We start from the raw sequence: 20,072 nt of genomic DNA, 5'->3' as shown, positions 1-20,072 counted from the left end.
TGCTGTCAAAAATCGGACCACTTGGTTTCTCTCCACGCTGCTCTTTCGTGCTCAAGTGAATGACGAGTGGGCCTCCATCGCTCCCAGGGCCGGCTTGACAGTGTGTGATGTGTGTGTGGCCTGTGCGTTGAGTGAATTTTTTTGACCGAGGCGATCGTGGGCGTATCCAGTATCCACCAATCCCGCATCCTTCTCGAGCCCCACATCCCTAGCCATGCCTCGCCGCCACCTCTCTTTCCCCCCATTCATCCTCTCGAGCCGCTGCCGCCGCCACCCCTATCTCTCCTCCTCACACATCCTTTCTCCTCGTCACATCTGGCCGGAGGAGAATGCTGCGGCCGCATCCCCTGGCGATGGCAGTGGGGGCGGGTGAGGCTGCAAGGCGACGAGCCAAGGCGGCAGTGCAGGGCCTCACAGGTTCTCGATCTGGAGCGGCAGGGACGGACGCCGGCGAGGCTGGTCCCCCACCTCTCCTCACCTTCTCCGACGTTCCCGGTCTGGAGCGGGAGGGACGGACGCCGGCGAGGCCAGCCTCCCTTCACACACAGGTACTTCCCCTCTCCCCTTTGTGCCCCCTCTCTCTTCCACGGCCTCTCTTTATTGTTACACACAGAGTCATTGGGGCAGCACACCATATGAATCCAAAGTTACTCACGTGATTCTTGCCTCTCCAGGTTTTAGATCTTTCTAAACTATTTGCTATTGTTGTGTGAGAACTGAATCAACTGATGGATATCAAGGTTTGCTGCCTTCAAGTTGTGTTTCCCCATAATAAGGGCTCCACTCAGTCAATTATTTTTTTATGGCTGCAGATTATGTGGGATGTTCTGCACAATCAACTTGGGAATAATTAGCAAGTAGTGGTGTCAATGGCATCCGTCAGAGCCATTTTGGTGGCACATGCACACCACGTTCTGGAATAACATAAGTCTCACAATCAACTTGGGCAGTTGATGTAGGCTGCCTCAATTTTCTGTCTGTGTAGCAGCAACAAGTTCATGAATCTACTGCTTGTTGCCTTTATTATTTTGATCTATGAAAAAAGAAAATTTACCCTGTCATTTATGTGTACGTTTCTTCTCTTACTGATTTTACTTGCTCGACAAAAGTGCAACAAAGCAATTTTTTATTCATATAGATATATAAAATGCATTTTTATGGTGTCTCTTTCTACATGATATTCATTGTGTTCCACAATAATTTTTAGTGATTTTTGGTGATGTATATGGATTGCGGCAGATGAAGGAGGATGGAGGGAATGTGGATACGGCTTGGTTAGCATCTATTGAGGTTGTTAGTGAGCATTTCCTCCGGTGTCAACTACTAATGATATTCTTTGTTGAAATTAGCTAAAAGAAAAAAGTGCTTATGCAATATGCTTGGTGAAGCTTTCTAGGTTTTAGGTTGGTGGACCATACTTATGCAAAAAGGATAGTACAAATTTGGGATTAGTTTATGTTCTCATTCCACAAGGGTGGAGTGACCATTGTGTTTTTGTATGCCAACTCTTGTTTCGTTAGTTAGTGGCAGCAACAATGTATTTGAACCTTCGTAGTAAAGCCAAGACACTACTGGTTAAAAAGAAACCTCTTTTTTTAACACCCAGAGGCTTGTTTATTTTGTGGATGGTTGTTGCACTTTTCTCTATTGAAGAACAGGAATGCCATATGTACATTTATTTTCTCTGTAAAATCCAAATCATCAATACCAATCGCTCTTGATTTCTTATATTGTTTTTGGTCACAGATTAGAGTTTTTTTTTCTGTTCTAGCGAAACAGAGGTGGTGGTCCAATTATACCTATATTACTTCTTTTGGATGCTATCAAATGCTTTTACTAAATTTTATTCATAGCTGATTGGGTCTCCTGTAGGACTATTCAGAGAAACGTGCATGTTAGTCTCTATTGAGATCACAAGGTAAGGTTAAATGATTACCTACCTTGTGATCTTCGGTTTTGAGAAGAAGTGTATCTCTGTCCACTGCACGTTTCTCCCAAACTATTCAGTTAGTTTATTCAAATGACAGAGCGCATGGGTTCCTTTAGGTTTCTAAATGGAGCTGTGAAGTTTTCTAACCTAAAAAGTCTGCGTGATTAGACAAACTCTGGAGGCAGCCACAGGCTACCAGTTATAACAACCTTGCCATTTTCTTGCAGGAAGTCACTATGAAACAAGAGGAGATGGATAGGACTTTCAGATTTGGCGTTCTCCCTGTCACTTACTGCCTGATTTATACACGGAAATAAACAGATAATTTTACAGTCCGTACATCGCAGGCCAATATAAAAAAGGTAAATCTATACAAAGAAAAAGAATGTTGTTTGTTACTTCTTTTCACGTACTCATTTTTGTTTTTAAAGGTTAAATTCAATAGGTACCCGCGGTTACGGGTATATATAGATGAGCTTAGATATTGTTTCCTGTTCGGAAATAAGGGTACATGATATAGACAACATGTTGACAGTTTGAACAGCTTAATAGACGCAAAGAAATTTCCATTGCCTGCTATGTATGTAGCCTGAGCAGGCATTTGCAGCGAGTGGCCAAAGAATAGTAATCCCTTCCAGTCCTTGCATTGTTCTTTCTAAGAATCCTGATAGGCTGCATCTTGACAATGTTTACTATCTATTGCAGTACTTTTCCACTTCACAAAATAATACCTCAAAAGACACATGTATGAAGGGTATACTGTTTTCCCAATCAAAGTTGGAAACGGACGCGCCAATGTCATTGCTCGGCTTATCATTGGAGTCGACAACAGAGCTCCCATCGCAACAAACTGGGCTCAATTCTTTCGCATGACAAATATGAGAGCAGGAGCACCATATGTGTTTGCCTTTGAGGAACTAGCTGGGGAGCTCCATCTCACTGTACAGACTCCCTCTGATAGTGGTGTAGGCAGCCACCGGCATTATCTGATAATATAGTTTAGGTTCAGGACTTGCGTCATGTACTGTTTTGTGGCCCGTGAAATCTGCTTCACATCACCTTATTCTTTTTTTTTGCGGGTGATCACCTTATTCTTTCTGACTCGGCTACTTGGTTGTACGAACTGGAAGTACTCCAAATGGTCTAATTGTAGTTTCGTAGGATTTATAGTGCCTCTGTGTTGAGAAAATCAATTCTATGTTTCTCGCTTTTACAAATGTGTGGTAACTATTACTCAAATAGTCCTTGACCTTAGTTGGTCTCTAAATCAATGACATATCCATGCTATGAATACCCGGCTTGCTCGCGCTTTTTGCGCCATGGGCGCAACGGGTCATCTAGTAGTTTGAATATAGCATAAGTGACACCTATGAGGTAGTATGCTCCTGCTGGCACGTCTAAAAAAAAAGATAAGATAGTACTCCCTCCGCAAACTAATATAAGAGCGTTTAGATCACTAAAATATACTATTAGTTTACAGAGGGAGTAGTAAAGAGAGAGATACCCATTGTCAAGAAAAGCAAGTATGCATTCAGAGGAGACAACTATTTTACTTCTAGAACTTTATCAATTCTGAGTTAGTATCCCAACTCAAAAATCACCTCTAAAAAGTTCTATAATTTTCGTGATAGAACATGCATCCACCATGGCATATTAAAATCAAATTTTAATTCGATCTAAAGCAGTAGCTAGAAACAAAAATAAGATAAATTCAGTGTTCATGGTAGTGTAATGGACCATGGGAGCATCCCGGTGACAAGTGACAGGCCTAACTGATCACCCTCGCCTGTTTTCGATGAAATTCCAACATTTCAAACATACTGAAAATCTCGTATTTACAGTACATTCTACGTGCTAGACTCTATCGCCATTTTGCGCTTATTATACCCCGTAACAAGTTTGTTTAACAAGGCACGCATGGCATTGGGATGTCAGAATTTTTTGCACTGCGATGTCACAAAGACAACAATACAGGTTGCATGATGTTCCCCGTTTGGCTCCATAAGAGATATTTGATTTTGCGACCCTGAAATCGGAGATGTTCAATTTTGCAACTCTGAATTTCGGTACGAAGGATACTATCGGATCACTATGCCTAATTGTCTGAAGACAAGAATACACCTCTGATTTAGTATAGAGAATAGCAGCCGGAGACAACACCACGAAAAAGAAAAACAAGCACAGCAGCACCAACTAAAAAACTAGCTACCTAGAGATTTTTCATACTCCCTCCTTCCATCTATATAGGGCCTAATGCGTTTTTTAAGATCGTCTTTGACTATTGACAAGATTAATAGTACATGACATGCACAATGTGAAAATTATATCATTGAAGGCTCCTTTCACATACGAATTTAACGGTGTGCTTTTGTAAGTTGCATGTCATATATTATTGCTCTAATATTTGGTCAAAGTTGGCCTCGAAAAATGCATTAGGCCCTATATAGATGGAAGGAGGGAGTACCAAACTGGCCCAAAAAAATAAAAAAAATCTCCAACACAGATGAACAGCTACAGGTAGGCAATGTTACCTAACATGACAAAAGCACAATGTCTAACCAGTTTCAATAAATTCTCACTGAAAAGGAGCTAAGCACAATGCTGCAAAAATATCTGGCCAGTTTTAATGGATTCCCAGTGAAAGGAGATCTCAAACAATGGCTTGTAAAAGCCGGTGTCATGGATCAAACATAGCTGGCGCACACACTCTCATGATCAACATAGCAAACCCTTGCCTTAGCGCCATACTCACAGGAACATGCTGATGCTACGTGATCCAAAACAAGCAAACTTTTGCTAAGGTTTGGCATCCAGAAATTACCTTACATTAACAGACCGGCAGCTCAATTTTTGCGGCAAAGATTATGTAGCTTAAGAGGCTGTTTGGATGACGCCCCAGGACGCCCTGCCAATTCGTGGGCAAAGCCAAAATTTTGGCGCAGCTTTCAGCCGCCCGCGACCCTGCCAACTTTGGCGAGAAAATGAACTGGGGAAGCCCCCCACGGCCTGGGCGAGCCAATTATTTGGTGGCCATCCAAAGGAGCGCCAGCACTTGGTCAACTACCAAATTTTTGGCTTGGCAGCTCCAGGCTCCAATCCAAACAGCCCCTAAATATTCACCCACTAGCCCCTACTTTAAGCATACATAATATACCGTTGAAATAACCATTGTAGCAATATAAGAAGTTTAAACAGCAAAAGGACTAATCTCATTCAACATTCTTAATTTCGAGCTATTACAACATACACTATGGGAATTTACAAGACATGCCAGAGGCCATGCTGTTCATATAACTTATTCAAGAAATTTGATTCCCATTCATATCGACATCCAAAAAGTATGTTTGCGTATGAAATCAACTGTAAGAAAATCAGCTTTGAAGATTCCACTAGTGGATGCTTGAATCTACAAACTCTTTTGTTCTGTAAGATCCCTGATAGGCTGTCTAGCTTCTAGACCTGACAGTGTATCATCCAGCACCAAAATGATGCATATACTTAAAATGCTCCCCTTGTAGCATAATAGTCATACAACTAAAACTCTTACAAGGACATGTTTGATGCCAAGTAGTCTAAAACATGCAATTTTTTGCTAATTACCGAGATTTCACATCCAGAAGTGACCTTACAGTTACAGATTGGCAGCTCATTTCTTGCTGCAGAGATTATGTATAGCTTATATATTCACCTACCAGCCCCTACTTTCAGCATAGACAATATGCCATTGAAATAACCATTCTACTAACAGAAAGTTTGAACAGCAGAAGGATTAATCTCAGCCAATATTCTTAGTTTCGAGGTTTTATAAAGCACATTATGGGAGTTTACAAGAAATGCCACAAGGTTTGGTTCTCCATGCTGTTCATACAACTTATTCAAGAAATCTGATTTCCCTACATAACTACATACAAAACTTATGTTCGTTTCTATGAGATCAACTTTAAGAAAGCAGCTTTGAAGATTCAACTAGTGGATGCTTGAAGGTACCAACTATTTTGTTTTGTAAGCTCCCCGATAGGCTGATAATACAACCAATCTGGTCCACATATCAGCTTCAGCTGATAGTGTATCATCCTGCACCAAAATGATGCAGATGCTTCAAATACTCGCCTTGTAGCAGAACAAAAACACAACCAAACTCTTACAAAGGAAAACTTCATATATCTACATTCTACGGAAACATTTTCAGTTAGCCATTTCTAACTACTAAATCTCTTCCCTTTCAGGTTAATTCATTATCAGACAACTCCCGCAAAAAAAAAAAATCATTATCAGACAACGGCTAACGACTTATCATTCAACTCTGAACAACTTCTTACATGCCGATACTCTACAACGCGTCAACACCTATAAAGGGATAAACATTTTATGATCAAAATAAGTGGTCAACGAGACCTTTATCAATTATACATATCTTCATGATTACAATCTCTTGCTTTATTGTGTCACAGCAGAACCCTCATATAAGTCATGGGTCTTTGGACTGATTATTCAAACTGTTCACAAATGCTAAAGTTGATCATGCAAAGTATATGACCTTCACCTTCACAAACATCAATTTCAAGCAACTGAGCACATCTTGTCCATCCAGACGAATCTACGCTTCATCCTCACCAATGTGCTCATGATAATGTTTCATGTACTTTTGACATAGACTGGATGCCATCTCATATTGGCATCATTCCAGATCAACAAATAACTGAAACTAGCATATTCTAACCACTAGCTACAGTAATGTCAACAAGAATGGCATCCCAGCTATCAGCTACAGTAATGCCAACAAGAATGGCATCTTTGTATACTTTCACACTAGTCTGCTGAAATCTGAGATGGGCTCTAGGCCCATATTGCAATTTCTGAAAAATCTCTAAGGGCCCATGTGGGTTATATGGCACTAGGTGTGGTGGGAAGTTTAGTCCCACCCCGGAAGTGGAAGGAGAGTTGGAGTGGTTTATAAGGGTTTCTCTTCTACATGCTATTGGAGCTTGAGAAGAGAAGAGGCCCTCGCGCACTCCTCCTCCGCCGCCCGCCTCGCCACGCCACGCCTCGTCACGACGCGCCGCGGGTTGCGGGATTGAGCCGAGCCGAGCTCACACCTACGCGCTTATTTTTGCCAGTCACTAACGGAGAGTTTTCTGACAGCTGGGCCACGATCTGAGACGTCGGATCGTGGGCTGTCACGGACTCGGACGTGGGTCGAGCCCACGTCTCTCCACGCGGCTGCGCCTATAAGTATGCGGTGTCTCCTAACCCTAGCCGCCACGAACAGATCACATCTGCTCACGCACACGCCCACCGTCGTTCCTTTGCTGCTGCTGCCGCCGGTGACTCCATCCCGTCCGCCACGTACACGGTCGACGGGAGAGCAGGTCTCCGAAACCACGCCCTTCTGGTTCCTGTACGGGGTGAGGGGCGAATAGGTTTTTGGGCAGCGATTACGCGACTGCTCGCTTCCGATCGTCTACTTCCTCTACGTCCGCGTCGCCTTCATCATCACCATGTCCACCGACGCCGACCGTGCCGCCGCCGAGAAAGCTGAAGCCGACAAGAAGGTCGCCGAGGACGCCGCTGCTGCCACCAAAGCCGCGGCCTCTGCGTGGCCTACTGGAGGGTATAACTCATTTATCCCGCTCCTGATTATTTTCATATTAGCAGTACTAGCAGTATGTGTAGATTTGTCTACTGTCTGCTTAGTACGTGCATGTTTAGATCAGAGTCAGTACGTCATCAATTTAGTCAATGCCATGCTAGTGATTTACTCATGGATTAATTTAATCGAGAAATTGCCTATTTACTCAACAATCCAAAAACCTATTATGTGTAGGAATTTCTCGGCAAGTGGTTTTGCCGCTGCACTGAAACCGGATAAGTTTACCGGTACATACTTCAAGCGTTGGCAGACTAAGACCACGTTATGGCTCACGGCTATGAACGTGTTCTGGGTCACCGGTGTCTCCACGGGAACGATTGCTCCTGAACAGGAGAAGGCGTTCAAGGAGGCTACCGTTGTGTTTCTCGGAGCAGTTCTTAGCGTGATCGGAGATAAACTGGTCGACGCATATTTACATGTGCATGTCGCCAAGGACTTGTGGGAGGCGCTCGAATCTAAATTCGGGGCCGCCGATGCAGGGAGCGAGATGTATATTATAGAGCAGTTCCACGATTACAAGATGGTTGAAAACCGTCCTGTATTGGAGCAGGCTCATGAGATAATATGCATTGTTAAGGAACTTGAGCTTCTCAAGTGCGAGTTACCGGGCAAGTTTGTCGCGGGCTGCATAATCGCTAAGATCCCTAATTCCTGGAGGAACTTTGCCACCACTCTGAAACATCAGAGGCGTGAATTCTCTGTGGAGGATGTCATTGGCCATCTGAGTGTTGAGCAGAATTCGAGGGCAAAAGACTCGCACGGAAAAGGGGCCGAAGGGACTTCTGTTGCCAACATGGTGAACCAGAAGAACTTCAACTCCCACAAGCCCAAGGGAAAGAACGGTGTCCAACACAATACCGACTTTAAGAAGAAGGGTAAGAAGACCTTCAAGAAGAACAAGAAGGACGAGGGCTGCTTTACTTGTGGTTCGGTTGAACATTGGGCCAACAAGTGCCCAAACAAGTACAAGAAGTCAGGACAGGACTCCAAGTCTGTCAACATGATTGTGGGCAACAATGAGAATGGTGCATCTGGGTACGGTAATTTATTTACTGTTTTTTCAGTGTTTCAACCCAACGATTGGTGGGTGGACACAGGTGCAGGTGTTCATGTGTGTGCTGACATTTCATTGTTCACTTCTTACCAGGTCACAGGTCACGGGTCCGTATTGATGGGGAATGGCGCGAGTGCTTCTGTTCATGGTGTTGGCACGGTCGATCTGAAGTTTACTTCGGGAAGGATTGTGCAGCTGAAGAACGTGCAGCATGTCCCCGCCATCAAGAAGAACCTCGTTAGTGGCTCCCTTCTATGTAGAGAAGGGTTTAAGTTGGTTTTCGAGTCTAATAAATTAGTTGTTACAAAATATGGACTCTTTGTTGGAAAAGGTTATGAGAGCGGAGGGATGTTCCGCCTTTCCCTCGCAGATTTTTGTAATAAAGTCGTGAACCATATTCATTCGAATGTTAATGAATCTGAAGTTTGGCATTCACGTCTTTGTCACATTAGTTTTGGTGTTATGACGCGGCTAGCCAAGTTGGATTTAATCCCGAGTTTCACTTTAGCCAAAGGTTCTAAGTGCCTTTCATGTGTGCAAGCTAAGCAACCTCGCAAGCCTCATAAGGCCGCGGAGGAGAGACACCTGGCACCATTAGAACTCATACATTTTGATCTTTGCGAGATGAATGGTGTGTTGACTAAAGGTGGAAAGAGATATTTCATGACATTGATAGATGATTCCACTAGATATTGCTATGTGTATCTGTTAAATACTAAAGATGAGGCTCTACACTACTTTAAAATCTATAAGGCAGAAGTTGAAAATCAACTTGAAAAGAAAATTAAACGAGTCCGGTCAGATCGTGGTGGAGAGTACTTCTCGAGTGAGTTTGATTCCTTCTGTGCGAAACACGGCATTATTCATGAGAGGACGCCTCCCTATTCACCCCAGTCAAACGGGGTTGCCGAGCGGAAAAACCGTACTCTAACTGATTTGGTTAACGCCATGTTAGATACATCAGGTTTATCCAAGGCATGGTGGGGGGAGGCTATATTGACGGCATGTCATGTCCTGAATAAAGTTCCGACAAAGGATAGTGAGATCACTCCCTATGAGAAATGGGCAAAGAGAAGGACGACACTCTCGTACTTGCGCACTTGGGGCTGTTTGGCGAAAGTCAACATGCCGATCCCCAAAAAGCGTAAGCTTGGACATAAGACCGTGGACTGCATTAATTTGGGCTACGCTAAGAACAGCGTTGGCTATAGATTTCTAGTAGTGAAATCTGAGGTACCTGACCAGAAGATCGGTACAATTATGGAGTCTAAGGATGCTACATTCTTTGAGGATATTTTTCCTATGAGAGATATGCAAAGCACTTCTAGACAGGAATCTGAGGAGACTCCTGAACCTGCCATCCCTATGGAATATTATGAACAAACACATGATGAAAATCCCGAGGAGGATGACGAGGAAACCCTTGGTAGGGGCAAGAGACAAAGGACTGCAAAGACCTTTGGTGATGATTTCTTCGTGTACCTCGTGGATGATACTCCCACTTCTATTTCAGAAGCGTATGCCTCTCCAGAAGCTGACTACTGGAAGGATGCGGTCCGTAGCAAGATGGATTCCATCATGGCTAACGGGACATGGGAGATCACTGACCGTCCCTATGGTTACAAACCACTGGGATGTAAGTGGGTGTTCAAAAAGAAGCTTAGGCCCGATGGTACGATTGAAAAGTACAAGGCTAGGCTTGTGGCCAAGGGCTATGACCAGCAAGAAGAGGAAGATTTCTTTGATACTTATTCACCTGTGGCTAGACTGACCACCATTCGAGTATTACTCTCGTTGGCGGCCTCACATGGTCTTCTCGTCCATCAGATGGATGTTAAGACGGCTTTTCTAAATGGAGAGCTAAAGGAGGAAATCTACATGCAACAGCCTGATGGCTTTGTGATAGATGGTCAGGAAAGAAAGGTGTGTAGGTTGATAAAATCTTTATATGGCCTGAAACAAGCACCTAAGCAATGGCATGATAAGTTTAATACAACTCTGACATCTGTTGGTTTCGTTGTTAATGAGGCTGATAAATGTGTATACTATCGCCATGGTGGGGGCGAAGGAGTTATACTGTGCTTGTATGTTGATGACATACTGATATTCGGAACCAACCTCAAAGTCATTGAGGAGGTTAAGTCCTTTCTATCTCAGAACTTTGAGATGAAGGATCTTGGTGTGGCTGATGTTATCTTGAATATCAAGCTACTGAGAGATAATGAGGGTGGGATCACACTTCTGCAATCCCATTATGTTGAGAAGGTGTTGAGTCGCTTTGGATATTCGGACTGCACACCATCTCAAACACCATATGATCCTAGCGTGTTGATTCGAAAGTCCAAAGGCATGGCTAAAGATCAATTGAGATACTCTCAAATCATTGGTTCACTGATGTACCTAGCAAGCGCAACGAGGCCTGACATCGCGTTTGCTGTGAGCAAACTGAGCCGGTTTGTTTCCAAACCGGGTGATGTACATTGGCATGCTGTAGAAAGAGTTATGCGCTATCTGAAAGGTACTATGAACTATGGACTTCACTATACCGGATACCCGTTGGTACTTGAAGGGTATAGTGATGCGAATTGGATCTCTGATGCTGATGAGATGAAGGCCACAACTGGGTATATGTTTACTCTTGGAGGTGGCGCTGTTTCCTGGAAGTCTTGCAAGCAAACGATCTTAACGAGATCGACAATGGAAGCAGAATTAACGGCATTAGACACATCTGGTGTTGAAGCGAGATGGCTTCGAGATCTTTTGATGGACTTGCCATTGGTTGATAAACCGGTTCCGGCTATCCTTATGAACTGTGACAATCAGACTGTCATCACCAAGGTGAAGAGTTCAAAGGACAACATGAAGTCCACCAAACACATAAGAATGAGATTAAAAGCTGTCAGAAAATTAAGAAACTCCGGAGTGATAGCGTTGGACTATGTCCATACGGCTAAGAATCTGGCAGATCCCTTTACAAAAGGGCTATCACGTGTTGTGATAGATAATGCATCGAGGGAGATGGGTATGAGACCCACATGAGTTGCCATGGTGGTAACCCAACCTATATGATCGGAGATCCCGTGAACTAGGACCTGGGAAAACAAGCCAGTGGTGAACTGAGGAGAGTAACTATACTAGTCCACTCCGTTGGAGATGCAATACTCTCGATACTGTATGGTAGGATGACTACGGTCTCAATGTGTTCCAAAGCTTATAAAAGCAAGATGCTATCCTACAGAGCGATCTTTGGAGGAACACACCTATATGAGCCCGACTGCTGGTCACAGTCTATGAGATTGGGGTGATCTCTAGTAAGCTCATGAATAGGCCAGGAGTGTGACTTATATGCTCCACCCGAGGGGTCAGCCTTCGGCAGCCTAGTACTAGTAAGACATGTAGTGAAACTTCTTTACGCCAAACTGACAATTCAAGGCATAGTCCATTGTTCAGTTGTGAAGGAGTGTAGCCACTTGTTCTAGGTGAAGTTCAACCTTAACAGGTCTTTACTGAAACACTGGTATATCGAAACAGCAATTGGAACAGAGGACACAATGGGCCCTCGAGATCTGGTGGGGGATTGCTGAAATCTGAGATGGGCTCTAGGCCCATATTGCAATTTCTGAAAAATCTCTAAGGGCCCATGTGGGTTATATGGCACTAGGTGTGGTGGGAAGTTTAGTCCCACCCCGGAAGTGGAAGGAGAGTTGGAGTGGTTTATAAGGGTTTCTCTTCTACATGCTATTGGAGCTTGAGAAGAGAAGAGGCCCTCGCGCACTCCTCCTCCGCCGCCCGCCTCGTCACGATGCGCCGCGGGTTGCGGGATTGAGCCGAGCCGAGCTCACACCTACGCGCTTATTTTTGCCAGTCACTAACGGAGAGTTTTCTGACAGCTGGGCCACGATCTGAGACGTCGGATCGTGGGCTGTCACGGACTCGGACGTGGGTCGAGCCCACGTCTCTCCACGCGGCTGCGCCTATAAGTATGCGGTGTCTCCTAACCCTAGCCGCCACGAACAGATCACATCTGCTCACGCGCACGCCCACCGTCGTTCCTTTGCTGCTGCTGCCGCCGGTGACTCCATCCCGTCCGCCACGTACACGGTCGACGGGAGAGCAGGTCTCCGAAACCACGCCCTTCTGGTTCCTGTACGGGGTGAGGGGCGAATAGGTTTTTGGGCAGCGATTACGCGACTGCTCGCTTCCGATCGTCTACTTCCTCTACGTTCGCGTCGCCTTCATCATCACCATGTCCACCGACGCCGACCGTGCCGCCGCCGAGAAAGCTGAAGCCGACAAGAAGGTCGCCGAGGACGCCGCTGCTGCCACCAAAGCCGCGGCCTCTGCGTGGCCTACTGGAGGGTATAACTCGTTTATCCCGCTCCTGATTATTTTCATATTAGCAGTACTAGCAGTATGTGTAGATTTGTCTACTGTTTGCTTAGTACGTGCATGTTTAGATCAGAGTCAGTACGTCATCAACTTAGTCAATGCCATGCTAGTGATTTACTCATGGATTAATTTAATCGAGAAATTGCCTATTTACTCAACAATCCAAAAACCTATTATGTGTAGGAATTTCTCGGCAAGTGGCTTTGCCGCTGCACTGAAACCGGATAAGTTTACCGGTACATACTTCAAGCGTTGGCAGACTAAGACCACGTTATGGCTCATGGCTATGAACGTGTTCTGGGTCACCGGTGTCTCCATGGGAACGATTGCTCCTGAACAGGAGAAGGCGTTCAAGGAGGCTACCGTTGTGTTTCTCGGAGCAGTTCTTAGCGTGATCGGAGGTACCTGACCAGAAGATCGGTACAATTATGGAGTCTAAGGATGCTACATTCTTTGAGGATATTTTTCCTATGAGAGATATGCAAAGCACTTCTAGACAGGAATCTGAGGAGACTCCTGAACCTGCCATCCCTATGGAATATTATGAACAAACACATGATGAAAATCCCGAGGAGGATGACGAGGAAACCCTTGGTAGGGGCAAGAGACAAAGGACTGCAAAGACCTTTGGTGATGATTTCTTCGTGTACCTCGTGGATGATACTCCCACTTCTATTTCAGAAGCGTATGCCTCTCCAGAAGCTGACTACTGGAAGGATGCGGTCCGTAGCGAGATGGATTCCATCATGGCTAACGGGACATGGGAGATCACTGACCGTCCCTATGGTTGCAAACCACTGGGATGTAAGTGGGTGTTCAAAAAGAAGCTTAGGCCCGATGGTACGATTGAAAAGTACAAGGCTAGGCTTGTGGCCAAGGGCTATGACCAGCAAGAAGAGGAAGATTTCTTTGATACTTATTCACCTGTGGCTAGACTGACCACCATTCGAGTATTACTCTCGTTGTCGGCCTCACATGGTCTTCTCGTCCATCAGATGGATGTTAAGACGGCTTTTCTAAATGGAGAGCTAAAGGAGGAAATCTACATGCAACAGCCTGATGGCTTTGTGATAGATGGTCAGGAAAGAAAGGTGTGTAGGTTGATAAAATCTTTATATGGCCTGAAACAAGCACCTAAGCAATGGCATGATAAGTTTAATACAACTCTGACATCTGTTGGTTTCGTTGTTAATGAGGCTGACAAATGTGTATACTATCGCCATGGTGGGGGCGAAGGAGTTATACTGTGCTTGTATGTTGATGACATACTGATATTCGGAACAAACCTCAAAGTCATTGAGGAGGTCAAATCGTTTCTATCTCAGAACTTTGAGATGAAAGACCTTGGTGTGGCTGATGTTATCTTGAACATCAAGCTACTGAGAGATAATGAGGGTGGGATCACACTTCTGCAATCCCATTACGTTGAGAAGGTGTTGAGTCGTTTTGGATATTCGGACTGCACACCATCTCAAACACCATATGATCCTAGCGTACTGATTCGAAAGTCCAAAGGCATGGCTAAAGATCAATTGAGATACTCTCAAATCATTGGTTCACTGATGTACCTAGCGAGCGCAACGAGGCCTGACATCGCGTTTGCTGTGAGCAAACTGAGCCGGTTTGTTTCCAAACCGGGTGATGTACATTGGCATGCTGTTGAGAGAGTTATGCGCTATCTGAAAGGTACTATGAACTATGGACTTCACTATACCGGATACCCGTCGGTACTTGAAGGGTATAGTGATGCGAATTGGATCTCTGATGCTGATGAGATGAAGGCCACAACTGGGTATATGTTTACTCTTGGAGGTGGCGCTGTTTCCTGGAAGTCTTGCAAGCAAACAATCTTAACGAGATCGACAATGGAAGCAGAATTAACGACATTAGACACATCTGGTGTTGAAGCGAGATGGCTTCGAGATCTTTTGATGGACTTGCCATTGGTTGATAAACCGGTTCCGGCTATCCTTATGAACTGTGACAATCAGACTGTCATCACCAAGGTGAAGAGTTCAAAGGACAACATGAAGTCCACCAAACACATAAGAATGAGATTAAAAGCTGTCAGAAAATTAAGAAACTCCGGAGTGATAGCGTTGGACTATGTCCATACGGCTAAGAATCTGGCAGATCCCTTTACAAAAGGGCTATCACGTGTTGTGATAGATAATGCATCGAGGGAGATGGGTATGAGACCCACATGAGTTGCCATGGTGGTAACCCAACCTATATGATCGGAGATCCCGTGAACTAGGACCTGGGAAAACAAGCCAGTGGTGAACTGAGGAGAGTAACTATACTAACCCACTCTGTTGGAGATGCAATACTCTCGATAATGTATGGTAGGATGACTACGGTCTCAATGTGTTCCAAAGCTTATAAAAGCAAGATGCTATCCTACAGAGCGATCTTTGGAGGAACACACCTATATGAGCCCGACTGCTGGTCACAGTCTATGAGATTGGGGTGATCTCTAGTAAGCTCATGAATAGGCCAGGAGTGTGACTTATATGCTCCACCCGAGGGGTCAGCCTTCGGCAGCCTAGTACTAGTAAGACATGTAGTGAAACTTCTTTACGCCAAACTGACAATTCAAGGCATAGTCCATTGTTCAGTTGTGAAGGAGTGTAGCCACTTGTTCTAGGTGAAGTTCAACCTTAACAGGTCTTTACTGAAACACTGGTATATTGAAACAGCAATTGGAACAGAGGACACAATGGGCCCTCGAGATCTGGTGGGGGATTGCTGAAATCTGAGATGGGCTCTAGGCCCATATTGCAATTTCTGAAAAATCTCTAAGGGCCCATGTGGGTTATATGGCACTAGGTGTGGTGGGAAGTTTAGTCCCACCCCGGAAGTGGAAGGAGAGTTGGAGTGGTTTATAAGGGTTTCTCTTCTACATGCTATTGGAGCTTGAGAAGAGAAGAGCCCTCGCGCACTCCTCCTCCGCCGCCCGCCTCGCCACGCCACGCCTCGTCACGACGCGCCGCGGGTTGCGGGATTGAGCCGAGCCGAGCTCACACCTACGCGCTTATTTTTGCCAGTCACTAACGGAGAGTTTTCTGACAGCTGGGCCACGATCTGAGACGTCGGATCGTGGGCTGTCACGGACTCGGACGTGGGTCGAGCCCACGTCTCTCCACGCGGCTGCGCCTATAAGTATGCGGTGTCTCCTAACCCTAGCCGCCACGAACAGATCACATCTGCTCACGCGCACGCCCACCGTCGTTCCTTTGCTGCTGCTGCCGCCGGTGACTCCATCCCGTCCGCCACGTACACGGTCGACGGGAGAGCAGGTCTCCGAAACCACGCCCTTCTGGTTCCTGTACGGGGTGAGGGGCGAATAGGTTTTTGGGCAGCGATTACGCGACTGCTCGCTTCCGATCGTCTACTTCCTCCACGTCCGCGTCGCCTTCGTCATCACCATGTCCACCGCCGCCGACCGTGCCGCCGCCGAGAAAGCTGAAGCCGACAAGAAGGTCGCTGAGGACGCCGCTGCTGCCACCAAAGCCGCGGCCTCTGCGTGGCCTACTGGAGGGTATAACTCGTTTATCCCGCTCCTGATTATTTTCATATTAGCAGTACTAGCAGTATGTGTAGATTTGTCTACTGTTTGCTTAGTACGTGCATGTTTAGATCAGAGTCAGTACGTCATCAACTTAGTCAATGCCATGCTAGTGATTTACTCATGGATTAATTTAATCGAGAAATTGCCTATTTACTCAACAATCCAAAAACCTATTATGTGTAGGAATTTCTCGGCAAGTGGTTTTGCCGCTGCACTGAAACCGGATAAGTTTACCGGTACATACTTCAAGCGTTGGCATGGCTAAAGATCAATTGAGATACTCTCAAACACCATATTTGGATATTTGGATATTCGGACTGCACACCATCTCAAACACCATATGATCCTAGCGTATTGATTCGAAAGTCCAAAGGCATGGCTAAAGGTCAATTGAGATACTCTCAAATCATTGGTTCACTGATGTACCTAGCGAGCGCAACGAGGCCTGACATCGCGTTTGCTGTGAGCAAACTGAGCCGGTTTGTTTCCAAACCGGGTGATGTACATTGGCATGCTGTTGAGAGAGTTATGCGCTATCTGAAAGGTACTATGAACTATGGACTTCACTATACCGGATACCCGTCGGTACTTGAAGGGTATAGTGATGCGAATTGGATCTCTGATGCTGATGAGATGAAGGCCACAACTGGGTATATGTTTACTCTTGGAGGTGGCGCTGTTTCCTGGAAGTCTTGCAAGCAAACGATCTTAACGAGATCGACAATGGAAGCAGAATTAACGGCATTAGACACATCTGGTGTTGAAGCGAGATGGCTTCGAGATCTTTTGATGGACTTGCCATTGGTTGATAAACCGGTTCTGGCTATCCTTATGAACTGTGACAATCAGACTGTCATCACCAAGGTGAAGAGTTCAAAGGACAACATGAAGTCCACCAAACACATAAGAATGAGATTAAAAGCTGTTAGAAAATTAAGAAACTCCGGAGTGATAGCGTTGGACTATGTCCATACGGCTAAGAATCTGGCAGATCCCTTTACAAAAGGGCTATCACGTGTTGTGATAGATAATGCATCGAGGGAGATGGGTATGAGACCCACATGAGTTGCCATGGTGGTAACCCAACCTATGTGATCGGAGATCCCGTGAACTAGGACCTGGGAAAACAAGCCAGTGGTGAACTAAGGAGAGTAACTATACTAACCCACTCCGTTGGAGATGCAATACTCTCGATACTGTATGGTAGGATGACTACGGTCTCAATGTGTTCCAAAGCTTATAAAAGCAAGATGCTATCCTACAGAGCGATCTTTGGAGGAACACACCTATATGAGCCCGACTGCTGGTCACAGTCTATGAGATTGGGGTGATCTCTAGTAAGCTCATGAATAGGCCAGGAGTGTGACTTATATGCTCCACCCGAGGGGTCAGCCTTCGGCAGCCTAGTACTAGTAAGACATGTAGTGAAACTTCTTTACGCCAAACTGACAATTCAAGGCATAGTCCATTGTTCAGTTGTGAAGGAGTGTAGCCACTTGTTCTAGGTGAAGTTCAACCTTAACAGGTCTTTACTGAAACACTGGTATATCGAAACAGCAATTGGAACAGAGGACACAATGGGCCCTCGAGATCTGGTGGGGGATTGCTGAAATCTGAGATGGGCTCTAGGCCCATATTGCAATTTCTGAAAAATCTGTAAGGGCCCATGTGGGTTATATGGCACTAGGTGTGGTGGGAAGTTTAGTCCCACCCCGGAAGTGGAAGGAGAGTTGGAGTGGTTTATAAGGGTTTCTCTTCTACATGCTATTGGAGCTTGAGAAGAGAAGAGGCCCTCGCGCACTCCTCCTCCGCCGCCCGCCTCGCCACGCCACGCCTCGTCACGACGCGCCGCGGGTTGCGGGATTGAGCCGAGCCGAGCTCACACCTACGCGCTTATTTTTGCCAGTCACTAACGGAGAGTTTTCTGACAGCTGGGCCACGATCTGAGACGTCGGATCGTGGGCTGTCACGGACTCGGACGTGGGTCGAGCCCACGTCTCTCCACGCGGCTGCGCCTATAAGTATGCGGTGTCTCCTAACCCTAGCCGCCACGAACAGATCACATCTGCTCACGCGCACGCCCACCGTCGTTCCTTTGCTGCTGCTGCCGCCGGTGACTCCATCCCGTCCGCCACGTACACGGTCGACGGGAGAGCAGGTCTCCGAAACCACGCCCTTCTGGTTCCTGTACGGGGTGAGGGGCGAATAGGTTTTTGGGCAGTGATTACGCGACTGCTCGCTTCCGATCGTCTACTTCCTCCACGTCCGCGTCGCCTTCGTCATCACCATGTCCACCGACGCCGACCGTGCCGCCGCCGAGAAAGCTGAAGCCGACAAGAAGGTCGCTGAGGACGCCGCTGCTGCCACCAAAGCCGCGGCCTCTGCGTGGCCTACTGGAGGGTATAACTTGTTTATCCCGCTCCTGATTATTTTCATATTAGCAGTACTAGCAGTATGTGTAGATTTGTCTACTGTTTGCTTAGTACGTGCATGTTTAGATCAGAGTCAGTTCGTCATCAACTTAGTCAATGCCATGCTAGTGATTTACTCATGGATTAATTTAATCGAGAAATTGCCTATTTACTCAACATAGTCAATGTAGCTATTGAAATGTTCAATCCATACCAGTAGGATAAAGCACAACACAGAAACACCTTATTGCGTGATCCAGGAAGATATATCAGTGATTATGCTTCGAGGCTAGTCATAAGCTACAACAATGCAAGCAAACCCTGCATCTTCTTATACCCCTACCTAATTGCTCCAATCCCAACAAACTCCAATTCAAAACAAATTAACACACACATAAGAGTTGCATCCTCTAGGAACGGTAGGAATCGAAAATGGGGACACCTTACGGCTCTGGATCACTCGAGCGCAACGGCAGCTCCGGCGGCCTTGAGCTTGGCGGCGAGCGCCTCGGCCTCCTCCTTGGGCAGGCCCGCGCGCACCACGACCGGCGCCTTCTCCACCAGCTCCTTGGCCTCCTTGAGCCCCAGGTCCGTCATCGCGCGCACCTCCTTGATGATCTTGATCTTGGCCGCCGCGTCGTACTTCTCGATCTTGACGTCGAACGCCGTCTTCACCGCCGCGGCCTCCTCGGCCCCCGCCGACCCGGAGGCCGCGTCCCCGGCCGCGCCAGGACCTAATCCGGCAGCTGGGTTGGAGGTGAGCGAGAGGCGTAGCTTGAGGCGCATGAGGGCCGAGTAGTCATCCAGCTCGGCCGAGGAGAGCGCCAGGAGCTCGTCCGCTATGCGCGACAGCTTCGGGTCCTCGCCGCCGGCGGTCGCCGCCGCCGTGGAGAGGCGGCGGAGGCGGTGGATCAGCGGTGCGAATTTGGAGGAGAAGAGTGGCATTTTCGTAAAATTCGGGAATCGCGGGGTGGGCGGTAGGGTTTTGCCTCTTCCACGAGAGCATTATAGATAGATCAGGAAAACGGAAACCAATAGTTCGCCCACTCACAGGGAAAGCGTATTTT

The 20,072-nt window shown here is 46.3% G+C and overlaps 1 protein-coding gene and 1 long non-coding RNA gene across 2 annotated transcripts; one reads left to right on the top strand and one right to left on the bottom strand.

The window, feature by feature from the left end:
• Nucleotides 1–134: 134 nt before the first annotated feature.
• Nucleotides 135–3,141, top strand: LOC123040966 (uncharacterized). The gene is made up of 4 exons (XR_006418335.1): nucleotides 135–548; nucleotides 1,240–1,290; nucleotides 2,158–2,292; nucleotides 2,636–3,141. It is a non-coding gene; the product is annotated as an uncharacterized lncRNA (long non-coding RNA).
• A 2,558-nt stretch (nucleotides 3,142–5,699) lies between these two features.
• Nucleotides 5,700–20,000, bottom strand: LOC123044137 (50S ribosomal protein L7/L12). Its single transcript, XM_044466783.1, has 2 exons — nucleotides 19,448–20,000; nucleotides 5,700–6,004 (listed from the first exon to the last, which is right to left on the bottom strand). The coding sequence occupies exon 1, from the start codon at nucleotides 19,948–19,950 to the stop codon at nucleotides 19,462–19,464; it is 489 nt and encodes a 162-aa protein (XP_044322718.1). The 5' UTR covers nucleotides 19,951–20,000; the 3' UTR covers nucleotides 5,700–6,004; nucleotides 19,448–19,461.
• Between the last annotated feature and the right edge of the window lie 72 nt (nucleotides 20,001–20,072).

The sequence above is a fragment of the Triticum aestivum genome, chromosome 2B, assembly GCF_018294505.1.
Source record: "Triticum aestivum cultivar Chinese Spring chromosome 2B, IWGSC CS RefSeq v2.1, whole genome shotgun sequence".
Lineage (NCBI taxonomy): Eukaryota > Viridiplantae > Streptophyta > Magnoliopsida > Poales > Poaceae > Triticum > Triticum aestivum.
The sequence above is the reverse complement of the archived record's forward strand: the minus strand, read 5'-3'. Positions and strand labels throughout refer to the sequence as shown.

Bases quoted from the DNA above. Each gene is read 5' to 3' on its own strand.
- LOC123044137 (XM_044466783.1), bottom strand. From the start codon at position 19,950: ATGCCACTCTTCTCCTCCAAATTCGCACCGCTGATCCACCGCCTCCGC.